This window comes from Copadichromis virginalis, linkage group LG6 (assembly GCF_057382275.1).
Source record: "Copadichromis virginalis isolate Kocher_CV1m ecotype Utaka linkage group LG6, C_Virginalis_male_GT1.1, whole genome shotgun sequence".
NCBI lineage: Eukaryota > Metazoa > Chordata > Actinopteri > Cichliformes > Cichlidae > Copadichromis > Copadichromis virginalis.
Genome location: NC_140623.1, coordinates 8,904,893 through 8,920,229, shown reverse-complemented (window position 1 = coordinate 8,920,229; position 15,337 = coordinate 8,904,893). Strand labels below are relative to the sequence as shown.

General features: G+C 43.3%; 1 protein-coding gene across 1 annotated transcript in view; it reads left to right on the top strand.

Moving 5' to 3' along the window:
* The window catches only part of LOC146707141 (voltage-dependent T-type calcium channel subunit alpha-1I-like), a 186,873-nt gene extending 181,074 nt beyond the window's left edge, over nucleotides 1-5,799 (top strand). Inside the window, exons 35-36 of the mRNA XM_085458476.1 lie at nucleotides 323-516; nucleotides 2,247-5,799. Coding sequence (XP_085314602.1) covers nucleotides 323-516; nucleotides 2,247-2,909 — 857 coding nt within the window. The 3' untranslated portion in view covers nucleotides 2,910-5,799. The remainder of the gene's footprint in view (nucleotides 1-322; nucleotides 517-2,246) is intronic.
* Nucleotides 5,800-15,337: the final 9,538 nt, after the last annotated feature.

The window sequence follows — 15,337 nt, the reverse complement described above, 5'->3', positions numbered from 1 at the left end:
CTAAACATTCATTGAATATTTTGTCACTTTTCTGTGAGGAAATAGTGATTGACTGGAACAAATCCTGACACTGCTGAGTAAGTGTGGGGAATCACTTTGGCTGACATCCTTATGAAGGAAACAAGGACAGGAAATCATACAGAAAAAGACTAAATCTATCCAGAGACAGAGAACAATTCCCGAGTATTCACAACTGCCTCTGTGGTGGTTACCACTCCTGTCTCTACAATAAAAGATGCAGAGAGAGAGGCAGACTTACAAAGTGATAGCAATATGAGTGTCAATGCCACAGCTGGATTAAACTGCAGCCTTCCCTTTACAGATGATGATGGAGGAAGCTGCAGTGGAGGTGCTCGTGAAACTTCACCAGTCTTCCACCCAGCTGCTGCAGCTCATCCAAACAGTCCTGGAAACAGCGTAAGCCCAGGAGACAGACGGCCTTCCAGGTCGGCCTCCCCAGCCTCCTGGGCGTCCCTCCGCTCACCCAGAGCCAACAGCAGGCCTTTGGGCTCCCAGGTATTACGAGCAGATGAATGGATTCGTTTGTGTCTGTATGGCTGGCTGAACAGACGACATCAGCATTGCTGTGCAAAACATCAGTGACACGATAGAACGCAGTATAAACGTGTCCTTTATGTCAATGCTCGGCGATGTCATGCAGAGGTTGTTGAGAGGCAGACGTGTTTGTGAGACTGAATGAGAACATCTGGGAACCGAAAACTGTAACACACATCACACCAGGGATGTCAAACTCATTTTACGTCATGGGCCACATACGTAGAGTCCACACTGATCTTACCTGGGCCCCTTTCTGTCAGGGGAAAGATGTTTAACTACATGTTTCATAAAGTTTTTGTTAATTCACAGAGTTTTTTTTAAACTTCTCTGTTATTTAGCTGTTTATCTACGACTGAATTCCTTGAATTTAGCATGAATACATGACCCAATATGGCTCTTTATGAAGAGGTAGACAGCTTGTCAGTAGGCCAGATTGAAGTCTTTGCTAGGCTGACACCCCTGCCTTATATCATATAGTGACACTAGATGTTGGCCCTAGATATTGATTTGATGACATTGTTACAGCTGTGGGTGTAATAAACACTTGGAATCACTTTAGTTCATTAGAAATCAACACTTGAGTAGGAGTGGCACAGTTAGATGTGACACAGCAGCCTCTTCTGCGATCTATCAGTCAGAATCTAATTACTGCGCGCCAAATCGTGAATATACACGTATCACCACCCTCCACTGAAGTCCTACTGCAGTGTGGGACTCCAGAGAGTTTATTTAGTCATAATTAAAGCCAGCCTCTCTTCCATACTGAATCTAACACCTCCCCTATGCTGGCTCCTACGTGAAACAAACTCGAATGGGGGAGAAAAATAAAGCCCTTATTTTAGTTCTTGTTCCTTTTGTAACCATGGAGACAGATTTCTCTTTTCACCTCTACCTGTTTGGTTTGTTTAGCTCGTGCCTGAGTGGCTCTGTGATCCTCCGCTGCTACAGTAATGCTTTGCGGCGCTCAGCTAATTAGCCCGGCCAGCCCCGAGCCTGATACCGACTCGGCACTCGCTGTTGTGCTTGGCTCGCGCTTCTCACATTCTCCCGTGTCGCTTTTCTGTTTTCCTTTTTCTCCTCTCCTGGGTGATCCTCTCTATCCCTCTTTGCTTTGCGTTCGCTCCCTGCCACTATGTTTCTGCTTTTTCGTAATCTCTTATTTTAGTACTGGCAGGATTAGAAATAATGACTAAATCCCTCCTGCATACAGACATATTGGATTAAACAAACGCTTCCCCCAAACTCAGGGCGGGGTCCTTCAAGCAGGGGGAATTACAAGCGAGGTGGTTTCACGGTTTCATATTATTAGGACTTCTCTGAAATTGGTTAACCGAGAATGAGTTCAAACCAATGTGTTGTCGTCCCGGGGCAGATCCTTCCTTTCCTGTTGCACAACTGTCCTTAGGTACTGGTCATAGTAACATCAGCCAATAAGAGCTGGTTTTCTTTTCTTTATTGGTGTTTTACTTCAATGTTATCTAGGTAACAATAGCTCCAGGAAATTCAGAATTTTTGGGATCTGAACTTGTATCTTGACATGAAGCGATGATGAGCTGGTCCTGATGTTTTCACACGGATTACATGTGTCCGATGTGTAAAGACATTAAGCTGTAACTGTAAATTCGTCTGTGTTTTTGTTATTTTTTTTTCTTTTTGGTTTTTATCTAAATTCTTATCCTCTCTTCCAGCACCCGTCCCACAGTGACTCCTCTTTGGCCACAGCCAGTTCAGAGGGCAGCCTGCAGGCAGCACTGGAAGAAGGGCTGAGCTTCAGCGTCTCCTCACCTCGATATCTGGATCTCCCCACACCCCACCTCTCCCCTGTCCCCAGCCACCCCTCGCAACGCCAGACACCGACTACAGGAGACCAGGGCTGCTCTTTACTAAAGAGACACAGTACTCCTTTGACCCTCCAAGCCACCCGGAGGCACCAGAGGAGCCAGAGCAGCAGCAGAGGCGGCAGCACCAGCCCCGGTTGCCCCCAGCAGGACTCCGTGGACCCGTCAGATGAGGATGTTGGCACGGGGACAAACCGGGATGACTGCCGTCAAACCTTCAGCAGCGAGCACCTGTCAGAAACACTGAACAGTCTCTCCCTTACGTCACTGTTTACCCCGGACTCTTTGGCACCCCCGCTGGTGAAGAAATGCAACAGCACAGGGTCTCTGGACCTAACGAATCTGTCTGCCCGGAGTAAAGATGGCCACCACTTTCATGGCATACACGTCCATGGTTTCTTATCCAACCCCTTGACAGAGGGAATGGCAAGAGGTGAAGAGCAAGACATCACAGGCCTCAGCATGAAAAGCAGGCGTCAGACCGCAGACACATGCTCCAGGAAAAACAGATGAAACACTTGTTGCCTCTCTGTAGTGGAACTCTTTAACCATTTGCATTTCTGGACCTTGAACAGAACAGGGAGAGATTTTTAATACACGTCCTGTGAACCGGAATCTGAAATTCTCTCTTGTCTTTATTAAATCATTCGTTCTCTCTCTCTCTCTGTTTAGGATCAGTCATTTCTCAAAAGATTCCAGTCGCTTCTGAGTTTTAGCATCATTTCTCTTACACAGGATATACGATTGCTCTTTGCTAGGTCTATACAATAATGTCAAGGAGCTCAGCTTTTGTGTTAACAGGACTGAGCCTTTGAGATGTGGCAGATCCTGGGTTTTATATTATAGCCATCTTGAGAGAATATTCAGAAAGCCATTACAGAGACAGCCCTGAAAATTGCAGTGATTTGTGAACATTACAAAGGCGGTGTTTTCTAGACGAAACTGTTAAGAAGTTCAATCCTCTCTAAGGACCGGGTTCACTTTACTCAATGCGGCCTGAACCATTGTCCAAAAACCCTGTTGTCAAAATTGGACGGATGGCAAACTCGGAAGCTTCTTTTGAGGAAGAACTGAACTTTGTACAGTTTTCTTTTCGTGTTTTTTTGTAATGTCCATGGCTAATAGTAGCATCAACCTTTTTTTTCTTTGGAAGATTTGGCGGGTGATGGAAAAGTTGTCTTTTGTTTTGTTTTTTCCAACTTCAACATTTTGAAGTTGCGTGAATGTACCTGCTTCTGTCTCCATTTGTGAGAAAGAGGGAGACCAAGACAAGCAATGAGCCTGGCCAGTCTGAACAGTGACAGATGGCCTCTTTGAAAAGAAGAAGACTGTGAATGCTGCTGAGAATGCGTGTGGGTAATTCATGGAAGCATTGGCCACTTTCAGAGTGGACTCTGTATTTTTTGCTTTCTGCACACCCATGAAAGGGCTAAAATGTATTTAAGTGTAGACCTGGGCCAAATACAATTGACAAATAATCTTTTGCTACTATACCTAACACCACGTTTGACAATGGCACATCCATTCCTTAATCAGACCTCTCTGATGCTAGTAATGTAAAACAGCTTTGAAGCTAAAGTGAGCACTGACTTGGGAGACTGGAAGTTGGATGCTAAGTTAAATGTCTTTAAGACTTCCAAGCACCAGCTTCCTGCTGACCACTGAATCAGAGCCTATAGAAGTATACTGAGTCATACCAAAACAAAAGAAGATTTCCAAAAATTGAAGTTAATCTGATTGGTTATCTGATAAACTTTCAGGATGATAACTAAGTCCCAAAAGCCCCGTCTGTCTATACAAGTCAGTGTCCCCAACAACACACAGTTCCTGTTCTGGCCAGCAACCATATTAATGTTTTATATCCACATGATGCTCGTCTGCACAGTGAAAGTGTATGCCACATCCAGCCGATTGACCTCCTACAGCTGGTACTCGTTTGCACTGCTGCTGCTCCTGGTTTGGACGCACAAACAACTGAAACATTGTGGAAAAACATGGTCAAGTAATATTAATGCGATGTTCCAGATGTACACCACACTCAAGTAAACTGGTCGGGACTCCAGTGAACCTCATCAGTCATACTGCACTGTGTCCTGGGTGTGTGTATAAACGTTGGTAGTAAGTGTAGTGAGTGTGAACGTAGCAAAAAAAAGAAAACTTTGAACTTTTGGCTGGCATAGGCTTGTTAAGTTGTACTTTGAACAAAGTGTCTATCTTTGGATAGGCTCTGCTTTTGTACCCGCAGCCTTAGCCCGCTGACACGCAGCCACCTCTTCAGTTCTATTATTGTCACGAGTACAGGCCCTTGTTTGAGTGCCCTGTGGCAGGGCTAATCACTAGGTTGGTAACACGTCAATAGACCGTCCCTCGTTTGAGTCACCCAGAAGCACTCCTGTTTCAGTCTGAAACAAAAGAGCACCTATTGTCTTATACGTGCGTGCTGTTCTCTGGGCCGGGTGTTGGCATTTGAAGCAAACCAGACGAGATTTAACGCAGTCTTTAAATCCTTCCGCCTGTTTTAAATGTACCTGAGTCTCTCAGTAGTGGAGCAGGCTGCCTGGCATGTGCATGGGAAACCCAAGGGATGGTTTCTTCTTAAAGAGTGGGTGTACAGATTAGCGGGAATTCAGCAAATGGAAATCACTGTTTTGTTTGCTGCTTTAAACCCAAATGTTTATTTGACTCAGGTCTGCTTGAGTGTAGCAAGACAGTAGAAAAAATATATATACTATGACAAGCAATGTGGTCCACGTGGATGTAGTTTGAGCACATGTTTGTAATTTTATCAAATTGTGATGATCATCATAGAATAAATCCCGAGCAGGTAGACCTCAGGTGGACCTATATGCACCTCATGCATTGCATCAGCACATATAGCACACACACACATCCTGAAGCACATACACACACACGCATATCACACAAAGATGTCAGCGTCAAAACACTGCAGGATGCTTCTGTGGCTGTTTGAGAAGAGGCAGAAGAAACCTCGGTGTTTAATCTCTTTCTCTACTTTGTCTTCATTCCCCTTCTTACTCCCATCCAATCCTATTATCTCCTTTCCACAAGAAGCCAGAGTACTAAATGACTATTGACTACCCACCTCTAATCGAGATATGCAATATGCTACAGTAGATGTACAGTTAGATGTATGGGATTCATAGAGGTAGGCAATATGGTGAGAGAAGATTATATTTATGAATTCATGTATTCGAATAAAATGTCACCAAGATTCAAAGGTCACTGAAAGGATGATGTATTCATGTATTCCAGAGTGTGTGTTCTCTCTTTTTTCCCTCCATCTCCTCGACACGGTTTTCTTTTTCCCAAATGCATGTAGGTTATTTTTGTTTTCCAAAATGTCATTCTAGTGTCATATAAAAGTGAGATAGCTTTTCAACAACCTCCGACTCCTGAAGTTGTCCTTTCGAAATGAGGTTTGAGTGAATTCTCTTTCTCTTTCTTCAAGGTTAGGGGGTCAGCGATTAATGCGAGCCTTTTTCACGCGTCACTCTTTAGTTCGTCAGTCTGGGACTGTGCTCATAAGGATGATAATATCTGGAGAATGATCTAGCACGAGGTTTAACTGCATTTGTTTGTTTTGATTAACTTTATTTTGAACAACAAAACCTGATATTTGCATGTATTATAAGTCATGCAGTACTAATACCACAAATAACCCGCTGTAAATGCTCTGCATGCACAACCTATCTAAAAGATTTAGAAAGTCTTTTTGTTTTTTATCCCCAACTTTTCCATTGAATCTTGTGTGTTTGCATTAATCTCTGTTTATTTCTCTTTTGATTTTTACAATTTATGAAGCATTTCTGCTTCAGCGTGTGAGGGGGACTGTCGTTGAAAGCGTGTCACGGGGTCAACTGTTTGGTCTTTGTTGTTCAGCGTCATCGTGCCTTGTTCTCACACCTGTGGGTTGGTCAACTCACAATAGAAATTGTCATGTTTCTTTTGGCAACTTCGGGGACCTCCAAAAGCCAGCCGAGTTCCGTGGAATATGTGCTCAAAATCCGGAGCGCGCCACGGCTTCCAGCGGAGCTCCTCCTCCAGCTGGGCGAGGGCTGCCTCCCGGCGCTCATATAGCTGAGAGCGGTTTGCTGGGTCCATGTAATGGTCGTAGTCTTCTGTCATGTTTCGGCTGTGTGGCAGGCAGGAGAGGACCCAAACGCAAACTCACGGGGACAGAACTTGAACTCAAAAGCACAGCTTTAATTGCTGGAAAAATAGAACACAGGTAATACAAAACTAAACTGGGAAAGCTAATCATAAAGTATACCAGGAGACACGGGGAGAATCACACACAGCATGAGGGAGACTACGACACTGACAAAGAGAAACACAGGGCTTAAATACACATAGGGATAACAAGGGAATGAGACACAGAAGGAGGGCACAGCTGGGAGTAATCAGGCTGGACGAGACAAGGGAAGCAAAACTAGAAACACTCACATGAGACATGGACCTTCAAAGTAAAACAGGAAACACACTGACTGAACTCTAAACATGCAAACTTAACAGCAACTGAGAAGACAGACTATAGGGACCAGAAACATGGTACAAAGAGGTCACAGTAGACACAACATTGAACACAGGGAAGCCATATTACAAAGCCAAAGAACTAAACCTATGATAACCATAACTGAAATCTAGGGAAACAAGAAACAGTACAACAAAGGACTCAAAACATGCTCCATAATATAAAAAACACGAGATTTCTTCAAAATAAAACAGGAAACATGAGAGGCAGACATGACAACATAAGACAACAGACATGAAACACATGAAGGGCAAGGGAGACTTCACAGGGGTTGAAAACACAAGTGGGAGCTAATAAGCAAATGAACATAGGAAACCTAATAAGCTTAAACATACACTATGAACATCAAAATGAACTAAAACTCAAAACACTGGGTCATAAGACCCAGGATCGTGACAGAAATGGGCGCTTCAGAGAGCTGACACGCTTACCTAATCCAGTTTAATAAATGTCTGTTTATTGAGTCTTTCATTTATGTGCAATACTGTGCAAAACTTTTGAGCCACCCCTCAAATTTTTTTTTCCCTTTTCATTTACAGTATATAAAGCCAAACCAGAGTCAGTATAATTCTAAAGTCAGTGTTGCCTAATATCTCTTTAGAAAGCTTTCTTGTAATTCCTTTAAGTAGTCTTCAGGAATAGCTCTACATTATCCTTGAAAGACATTCAAAGCTCTTCTTTGGAGCTTTGAAGCGTTTGTTCCGTTCCAGTCAAGATGATCTCACGCTGCTTCGATCATTTTAAGGTCCAGGCTCTGGGGAGACCCGTCCAGGTATGCTTTTACTCCATTGGAAGTGTTTTTGGGTTCATTGTCAAAGCACATTGTCCTGTGCTAATCACACACGGCTGCCTAAAATCCTGCCCCGAACCATGACCGTAACATCCACGAGGTTGGCAGAACTCGAGGTTTCCCAGTAGAACATTGCCCAAAGCATCACAACGCCTCCAACAGCCTGCCTTTTTCCCAGAGTGCATCCTGGTGTCCCCCAGCTAAGCAAAAGACATGGAACCAGAAGGGTGCCTGGTCTGATTCAGACCAGGCACCCTTCTTCGTTGCTCTGCAGTCCATTGTTGGTGCTTTAGGTGGCAAACAGCATCACCATGGGTACCCTGACTTGTCTGCATTTGCAGCATCTTAAGAAACAAACTGTGATGCTTTCTGTAATCTGTCAGATCCACATTCACATTTTGGGCAGTTTGAGCTCCATTAGCTCATCTATTGGATCAGACCACATGGGTCAGCCTTCGCTCCCCACCTGCACCAGTGAGCCTTGGCCGTTCATGACCCTTTTGCTGGTTTACCATTGTTCCTCTCTTGAATGACTTTTGATACACACTGGCCATCAAAGACCAGGAACACCCCAGTTTAGAGATGACCCAGTTGTCCAGGCATCACAGTTTGACATTTGTCAAATTCACTAAAATCGTTACGCTTGCCCATTTTTCTGCTTCAAGCTCATCCAACTTTGAGGACAAAATGTTCAGTTGCTTCCTAACATATCCCACCCAGTAACAGGTGCCATGATGAAGAGATAATCAGTAATGCTATCACTTCACTTCTGATCCTGATTTTTTTTTTTTTTAATTTATGTATTTTTTGCATATAGGTCGTGCCAGATCTTTTCTGTTCTGTTTTATTTTGAGGCTGTCTTGCATGCACAGCATGTTTATATCAATTTTCACTGACATTCAAGTCAGAGGACTGACTGCCGCTCTAAAAGCTTTCACTTTCTGGTCTGACTGAAGCATTTGCATTTAGATTTTGCTTATATTTGGCAGACTCTCACTAAATCCCCTCAGATGTAAAAAATAAAAAATCCCTAAATCTGTGCACGTCACATGTAGCGCTTGCATACACGCAAAGTGGAATATTTCTACCAGCATCATGTGGACACAGCACTTAGGTATGATGCCCCATGTAACATTGTACCACCTCTCCAATCACTGGGGATCGATTACATGGTTATGGTTACATCACATGGTTATGTTCTTCATCTGCTTGTCACATGTCACAATTACTTTTTTCCACTTATTTAATTATAAAAATGTATAAATATTTAAAGAAGCCCACATTTATACAGCCTCTTTGCTCCAGCGGGTTACATTTCATACTTTTGACTGCAAACAGCTGTAAAACGTATTCTCTGTATCCCCCTTATGTAACTCCCCATCCCTCCATCCATCCTCAGTTCCATTCAAATCCACATTAAGCACCTCCACTCTTTTCTCTGATGCCTCTCTCCCTTTCATCCTTATTTTCCTCTCAGATCTCGCTCAGGCCCAGGTCATTACAGCACAGAGCTGCCAACTCTGAAATAAATGTCATTAGTGAAATATATTTGACACAGCTTTCCTATCACATAAACCCCAGTGGAAATTAATGCTAACTCTATTTCCTGCTCATTTCTTGGTGGTGGGAGAACAAAGCAGCCAAACTTTTCTCATATACCAACAAACGTGGAGTTGAGCTAAACTAAGATGCACAACAATGTCTCTTTGGTCAGAAGAATAATGCACTTACATTTGTGGGCATGGCTGGATTACAGCACCAAGGTGATTTGGAGCAAAAGTGTGATATGGTCCTCAGAGCATATCACACTGTATGTTTCCTGTTTCCTACAGAAAAGAAAAGAAAAAAGAAAAGAGGAGAAAGAAAGAGGGAAAGACAAACAGCGGGGAAGAGGAACAGTGATAAAGGGCAAAAAAACCAAAAACCAACAAAACAAACAGACAAAAAATACAAATATCAATCACCTGGATCACCTGTTGAGAAAAAAAAGAGAAAACAAACAAAAAAAGACCAATATAATAAACAACATCATCGCGAGGACCTATGTGAATATATCAGTAAATGCTAAATATTAAACGTTATTGTGCAGCACGTAGGATCAACAGCGCACAGTGTGCCTTGAGGTAGGAGCCAAAAAGGGTGTAGTTTGTGTGTGTGAGCACCCGTGTGTACACCTGTGAGCATGAACGCGCTTGTATTTAAAAGGTTCCTACATGTAATGATCTGTTAGAGGGTGTGGGGGGCACAACCCCGTCCTCCAGTCCATGAAGCAGGTATGGAGGAGATCAAGATTCCAGACATCCAGAGGCCCCCAGAACACAAGAGACCAAGGAAGACCAACGGAGGGGCAGCCGCGCCACTGTCCCAGAAAGAGCTGAGGAGAGCCCCAGATGAGGGGTCACTCAGCAGCCGCGGAGCAGAAGCCAGGGGGGGTTGCAGTGACGTGCCCGTGAGCTCCGCCGGCAGCCAGCTGTGCCAGAGTGACCGAGCCGCAGGTCGAGGGCACCCCACCCCCCGAAGGGGCCGAGCGAGCCCCAGGCTCCGACAAGCAGCCACCAAGAGTGAGCCGGTGCGTACAACATCCAACCCGGCTTAAAAAGTATTTTTACTGTACACAATGATGGGTGAAATGTTGTTAACCCTTTTAATTAGTATTGAAGGGTTAATCTGCTCTGAGGGACAAGTTTTATTCACATGAACAATGGGCCAAAAACTGTGCAAATGAACAGAAAATCTGAGTACATCATGGAGGAAGCATTGGAAAATTTTTAGCAGCTTTAATTTGAATGAATGAAAAGCTGGCTGGCTGCTTGTTGTGTCCCAATTTCAAGATTATTACCCCTCTTAGGTCTTAAATGGTGATAGGTGCTAACCCTAACTCTACCCTGCCCCTACATTTTGAAGGACAAACAGATTCTTTTTCTTTTCGTGTCAGCTAGAATAATGATGTTCTTGGTTTCCTGATTTCCAAGACATAATTTCATAAAAGCAAAAAATTACATGCCATCATTTAAAGTTAAGATTTTATGTGAATTACAGTTTTTCTTTTTTGTCTTGCAGATGTCCATCCATCCATTTTCTTCCCTCTACACGGGGCCGGGTCGCGGGGGCAGCAGCCCAAGCAGAGAAGCCCAGACCTCCCTCTCCCCAGCCACTTCCTCCAGCTTATCCAGGGGAATACCAAGGCGTTCCCAGGCCAGCCGAGAGATATAATGTCTCCAGCGTGTCCTGGGTCTGCCTCGGGCCTCCTCCTGGTGGGACATGGCTGGAAAACCTCACCCTTGCAGACGTTTACAATTTAAAGCGTGAAAGATGAAATGTTAGAGAAGCATACAGTATATGGACAAAAGCACTGAACCACCTACACATTACACACGCAGGACTACTCTTCTGCAGGATTTCTGCCCACTCATCCAGAAGAGCACATCCAACACTGCTGTTGGATTTGTGGGCCGGGCTCACAATCTCTGTTTCAGTTCATCCCAAAGGTGTCCAATGGGGCTGAAGTTTCTCCTTCAGGCTCTCGGTGGGCCAATCAAGTTCTTTCCAACAAAGAACTTGAAAAAAGCAAAAAACCTTTTGGTAAGCTTAAGCAGAAGTGGGGCTAAAACATGAAAATATCACATCTCAGTGATGGAAAAATTCACAAAAGCATCACAAAAATGTTTGTCCATACTGTAGCCATGAGGAGCTCTGGTCAGTTCGGCTATAATCATTACACTTATAAGAAATCCCAGCAGAATAATACATATAGCTGTGTTGATAAAAGCCATCTTTCTCATTTGTGATTAAAGCAAACTTCAAAAGTACAGCCAGTACGGGCACATGATTGGACGTTCTTTTGACAAGGACAGTACGTGATGACGACAGGCGAATGCGCTGTCAGCGAAGCCAACATTTCTCATTCCATATTATTGCTTTGGTCCCAGGACATAAAAAGACTGCACTAGTTCAACAAAGTCACATCTCTGAGCAAAGTCAGTCTTATTTGTTATTCATGGAAGGCAGCCGCTACAGGCACACGAACTTTAAGGGGCCGCTTGTGTCCACACCAACCCAACTCAGAATTAGTGCAACCCAGAAGTGCATGAAGCAGACCTCTCCTTGCACTCACACTCTTGGAGATCTCCAGGGACAGCTCTGCTTTATCAAACGCAGCAAGTAAACCTACTGTCAAAACCTAATAAACCATTAAACCAGTGTCAAACTGCTGCAACAGGAGTGATCTGACGCCAGGGAGAAATATATAGAACCAGCTGGGAGGGAGGATTTGATTCAGCTCAGTTCAATTCAATTTATATCGCATCAAATCATAAAAACAGTCACCTCAAGGTGGTTTATACTGTAAGGTAAAGACTCTAAAATAATAATAGATAGTTACTGATAGCTGAGACCAGGTGGAGCAGCATCTAGCACAGACTGAGGACACATGTCCACCCACTCTATTCCAAGATGTGAGAATATATTTCAAGCATGTGCTCTTTTTAATTCTCAGTTGTATGCAATAACCATAGGATGTATGTTTGGTAATTATCTCTCAATAAAGCTGTTTTCTTTGTTGGAGTTTGCCAGTACCACAGTGGGTCCAATTTATCTTCAGGCACAGGAAGTTATGATCGTGTACTCCAAAGTCATTTTTTCATAGTAAGCTTTACTATTAATTAGTTTTTATCCATCAGAAGATAAGTTGCTAATGCAGTCCAAGAGTACTCCTGTAGCTTTTATCTTCAGAATTTTCAAAGGCTGCTCCTAAAGCTGGATTTACAGTCTGAACCGCACGACTGTCCATCATCTCTATGAGGTTAGCTGTCAGTCAGAGCCAGTTTGAAAGATTTTTTCCACACCACATTTGGAAAATGGTTTTATTTATTGTATAACAACCAGTCAGTAAACTGTTTTTTTTTTTTACTGGAGAAGGGTATTCTGTGTGAAAACATGGACAGTGCCCTTACTCTTAGACATCTTCCTTAGAAACAGTGGTAGTGTTTCGCTTAGCTGTACACAAGTAAAGAGATGCAAACAGCCGAGCAAAAAAACAAACAAGAAGACAGCTAGGGAAGCTAGTTCACAAAGTTTCTAATGCTGTCCTAAGATCCAAAGTGTTTTTATATCCAATGTTATTCTGCTTAATGGTAGCATGGATACTGAACAGCAAACATTTTATGCAACCGGAAGCAACAACTGCAGTAAGGTATGAAATGAAGAGCTCTCCAGCTTCACAGCAATATAGCCAACTTCACACTGTTACATGCTACAACCACACACTAGCAACGGCACTGTGTCCACAGAATAAAAGATGGAGGGAGAGCTTGTGATGCCACACAGTGGCTCTTGAAGCTCTATTTGAGGGCGCAAGATCAGCTATTTGGTGGTATCGGATTGCCAGTTTCGTGGTCTGGTTGTGTTACCACAGTAATCACAGTCAACCCTTATCTTTCTTCTGATTGGCTGCCTTGTAAACAGAATCTTTGCACAGCGCATGTGTGTTGCTACCATGTTCACAGTCAGACCTGTACAGAAGAAGGAAAAACATAATAGAGTCCCATTAAACAGTAGATGCCTGCCCCTCGCTGAGCCTGGCTCTGCTGGAGGTTTCTTCCTGTTAAAAGGGAGTTTTTCCTTCCCACTGTTGCCAAAGTGCTTGCTCATGGATGTTGGTCTGATTGTTGGGGGTTCTCTGTATATTTGTATGGTCTTTACCTTACAGCTTGTTGTGACTGCTGTTGTAATTTGGCACAAAATAAATAAAATTGAATTGAATTCATTTCAAATGAAAGCGACACAAACAGGGTTATGACTGTTAATGACTCAAACCTATTTCCATCTTCATATTTGCAGATGGGAAACTATTTAATCAAAACATGATTTTCCTTTTTTTTTTTTTTTAACCAGTCTCCTAGAAAAAAGTTGAACAGACCTTCAAATCTGACAGAGAGCTGGAAGGCAGCTCCCAGCTGCAGCAGCCTGCCAGATGTTGACCAGCTGTGATGGTTGCAGAGCTTCATGGGTATTTTTTCTGTTGATCCTCCAAAATCTGTGTGTGTGTGTGTGTGTGTGTGTGTGTTGAGTTTCACAGCATACATTAAAACGTGTGTTCCTGCCACTTCAGAGGAGATCACCTGCAGTGGGTTTCACCTCCTAACTGGGATCTTGAATTTAAAAAAAAAAGTCTAATTAGCTGTTGTCACCATTAAATGTTAAATTTCACACGAGTCAGTAACAAGTGGTCTTACACACACACACAGTGTGAATGCCACTCTTCACAGACTCTAGACTCACTGACTCACTGACTCACCGAGTCAGGTCGGGCACTTGAGCAACCAGCTTAACTTCTGAAAGACTCAGGCTGCATAATGAGAATTAATTGCTTCAAATGCCCCTTGAAAATATTTCCCCCAAAGAATAATTCAAAGACTCCAACACACCAGCTTATTTTCAAAGGCAGCTCCCATCCTGCCACCTGTGACTTTGCAGCTCCAGCACTGAATTAGAACATAACACAATAACCAAAAAATTACCCTCTTTTGAAAAATGTACCAGCTCTACACAGTGGTGTAACAAGAGTAGAATCACAAATTTAATTTGTTTTTGAATTCTGTCGTTGTCATGTCAGAAAAGACAAAGCCAGTGAAGGGGCCGGCAGTGGTAAGCACCGCTGTTATTTCTTCAGGGAAATACTGAGATAGTTTTAGCTATGGAGGAAAGGAAGGCAAGTCACAGACGCATGTGTGACAAATCATGTGTGACCACTCTATAGAATTTACAGTGCAATAACAAGATAAGAAAGCTCTCAATTTAATTTGTATTTCCATTAAGAAAAGCATTTAACCGTCAGAGAGTGAACTTTCAGTCAAAGATAGACAATTAATCAGTGAAACGGCTGCACGTGTCTTTCCTTCTCTGTCTGCTGTACAATAAGACGCCATCAAGAGCAAAAAAAGGAGGAGGCTGTACAGCGCGACATGCAATTACTACCCCTACACCCCCGATCTCTGGCTCAGGCTTAACTTAAAGCTCATAAACCAAAGCCATATTCAGCACGGTGTAGGCTGAGACAAAAGAAGAGGGTTCTTAAAATGAGCTCTGTGGAAGCGCCAAGCACGCGCGTGGACTGGCACAAAGGCTTCTTCCTTCTGCAGCCAACGTGGACTGGGAGACAATGGAAGAGTGATGGCCTCTGTATCTCTGCTGGCACAGGCAGATGCACCGACTCGTGCACGTATGGACACATTGAATGTGCTCGTACGCTCTTACAGAGCCCGTCACACAAACCGACAGCTTTGCTCTTCTGTTTGTTTAGAGATTGTATTTACACATCGGTGTATACCTTGTAGCTGTGAATGCGATGATTGAGACCCGCTTCTATTCTTGTCAACCCATATGCATTTCTACCATCCACATAGATGCTTTTAGCATCGCAACGTGTGAATAATGCTATAAAGAGTTGTAAAGTGTGGGTCTTTTGTTTATGTGCACTGTCAGTTGATGGAAATTATGGTGAATTATGGACGTGTTCTTTCCTATTACAACAAAACAACAACCGAAGTTAAGAAAAGGAAATATTTCAAGATCAGTTACAGTATATAAGGAAATGCTTCA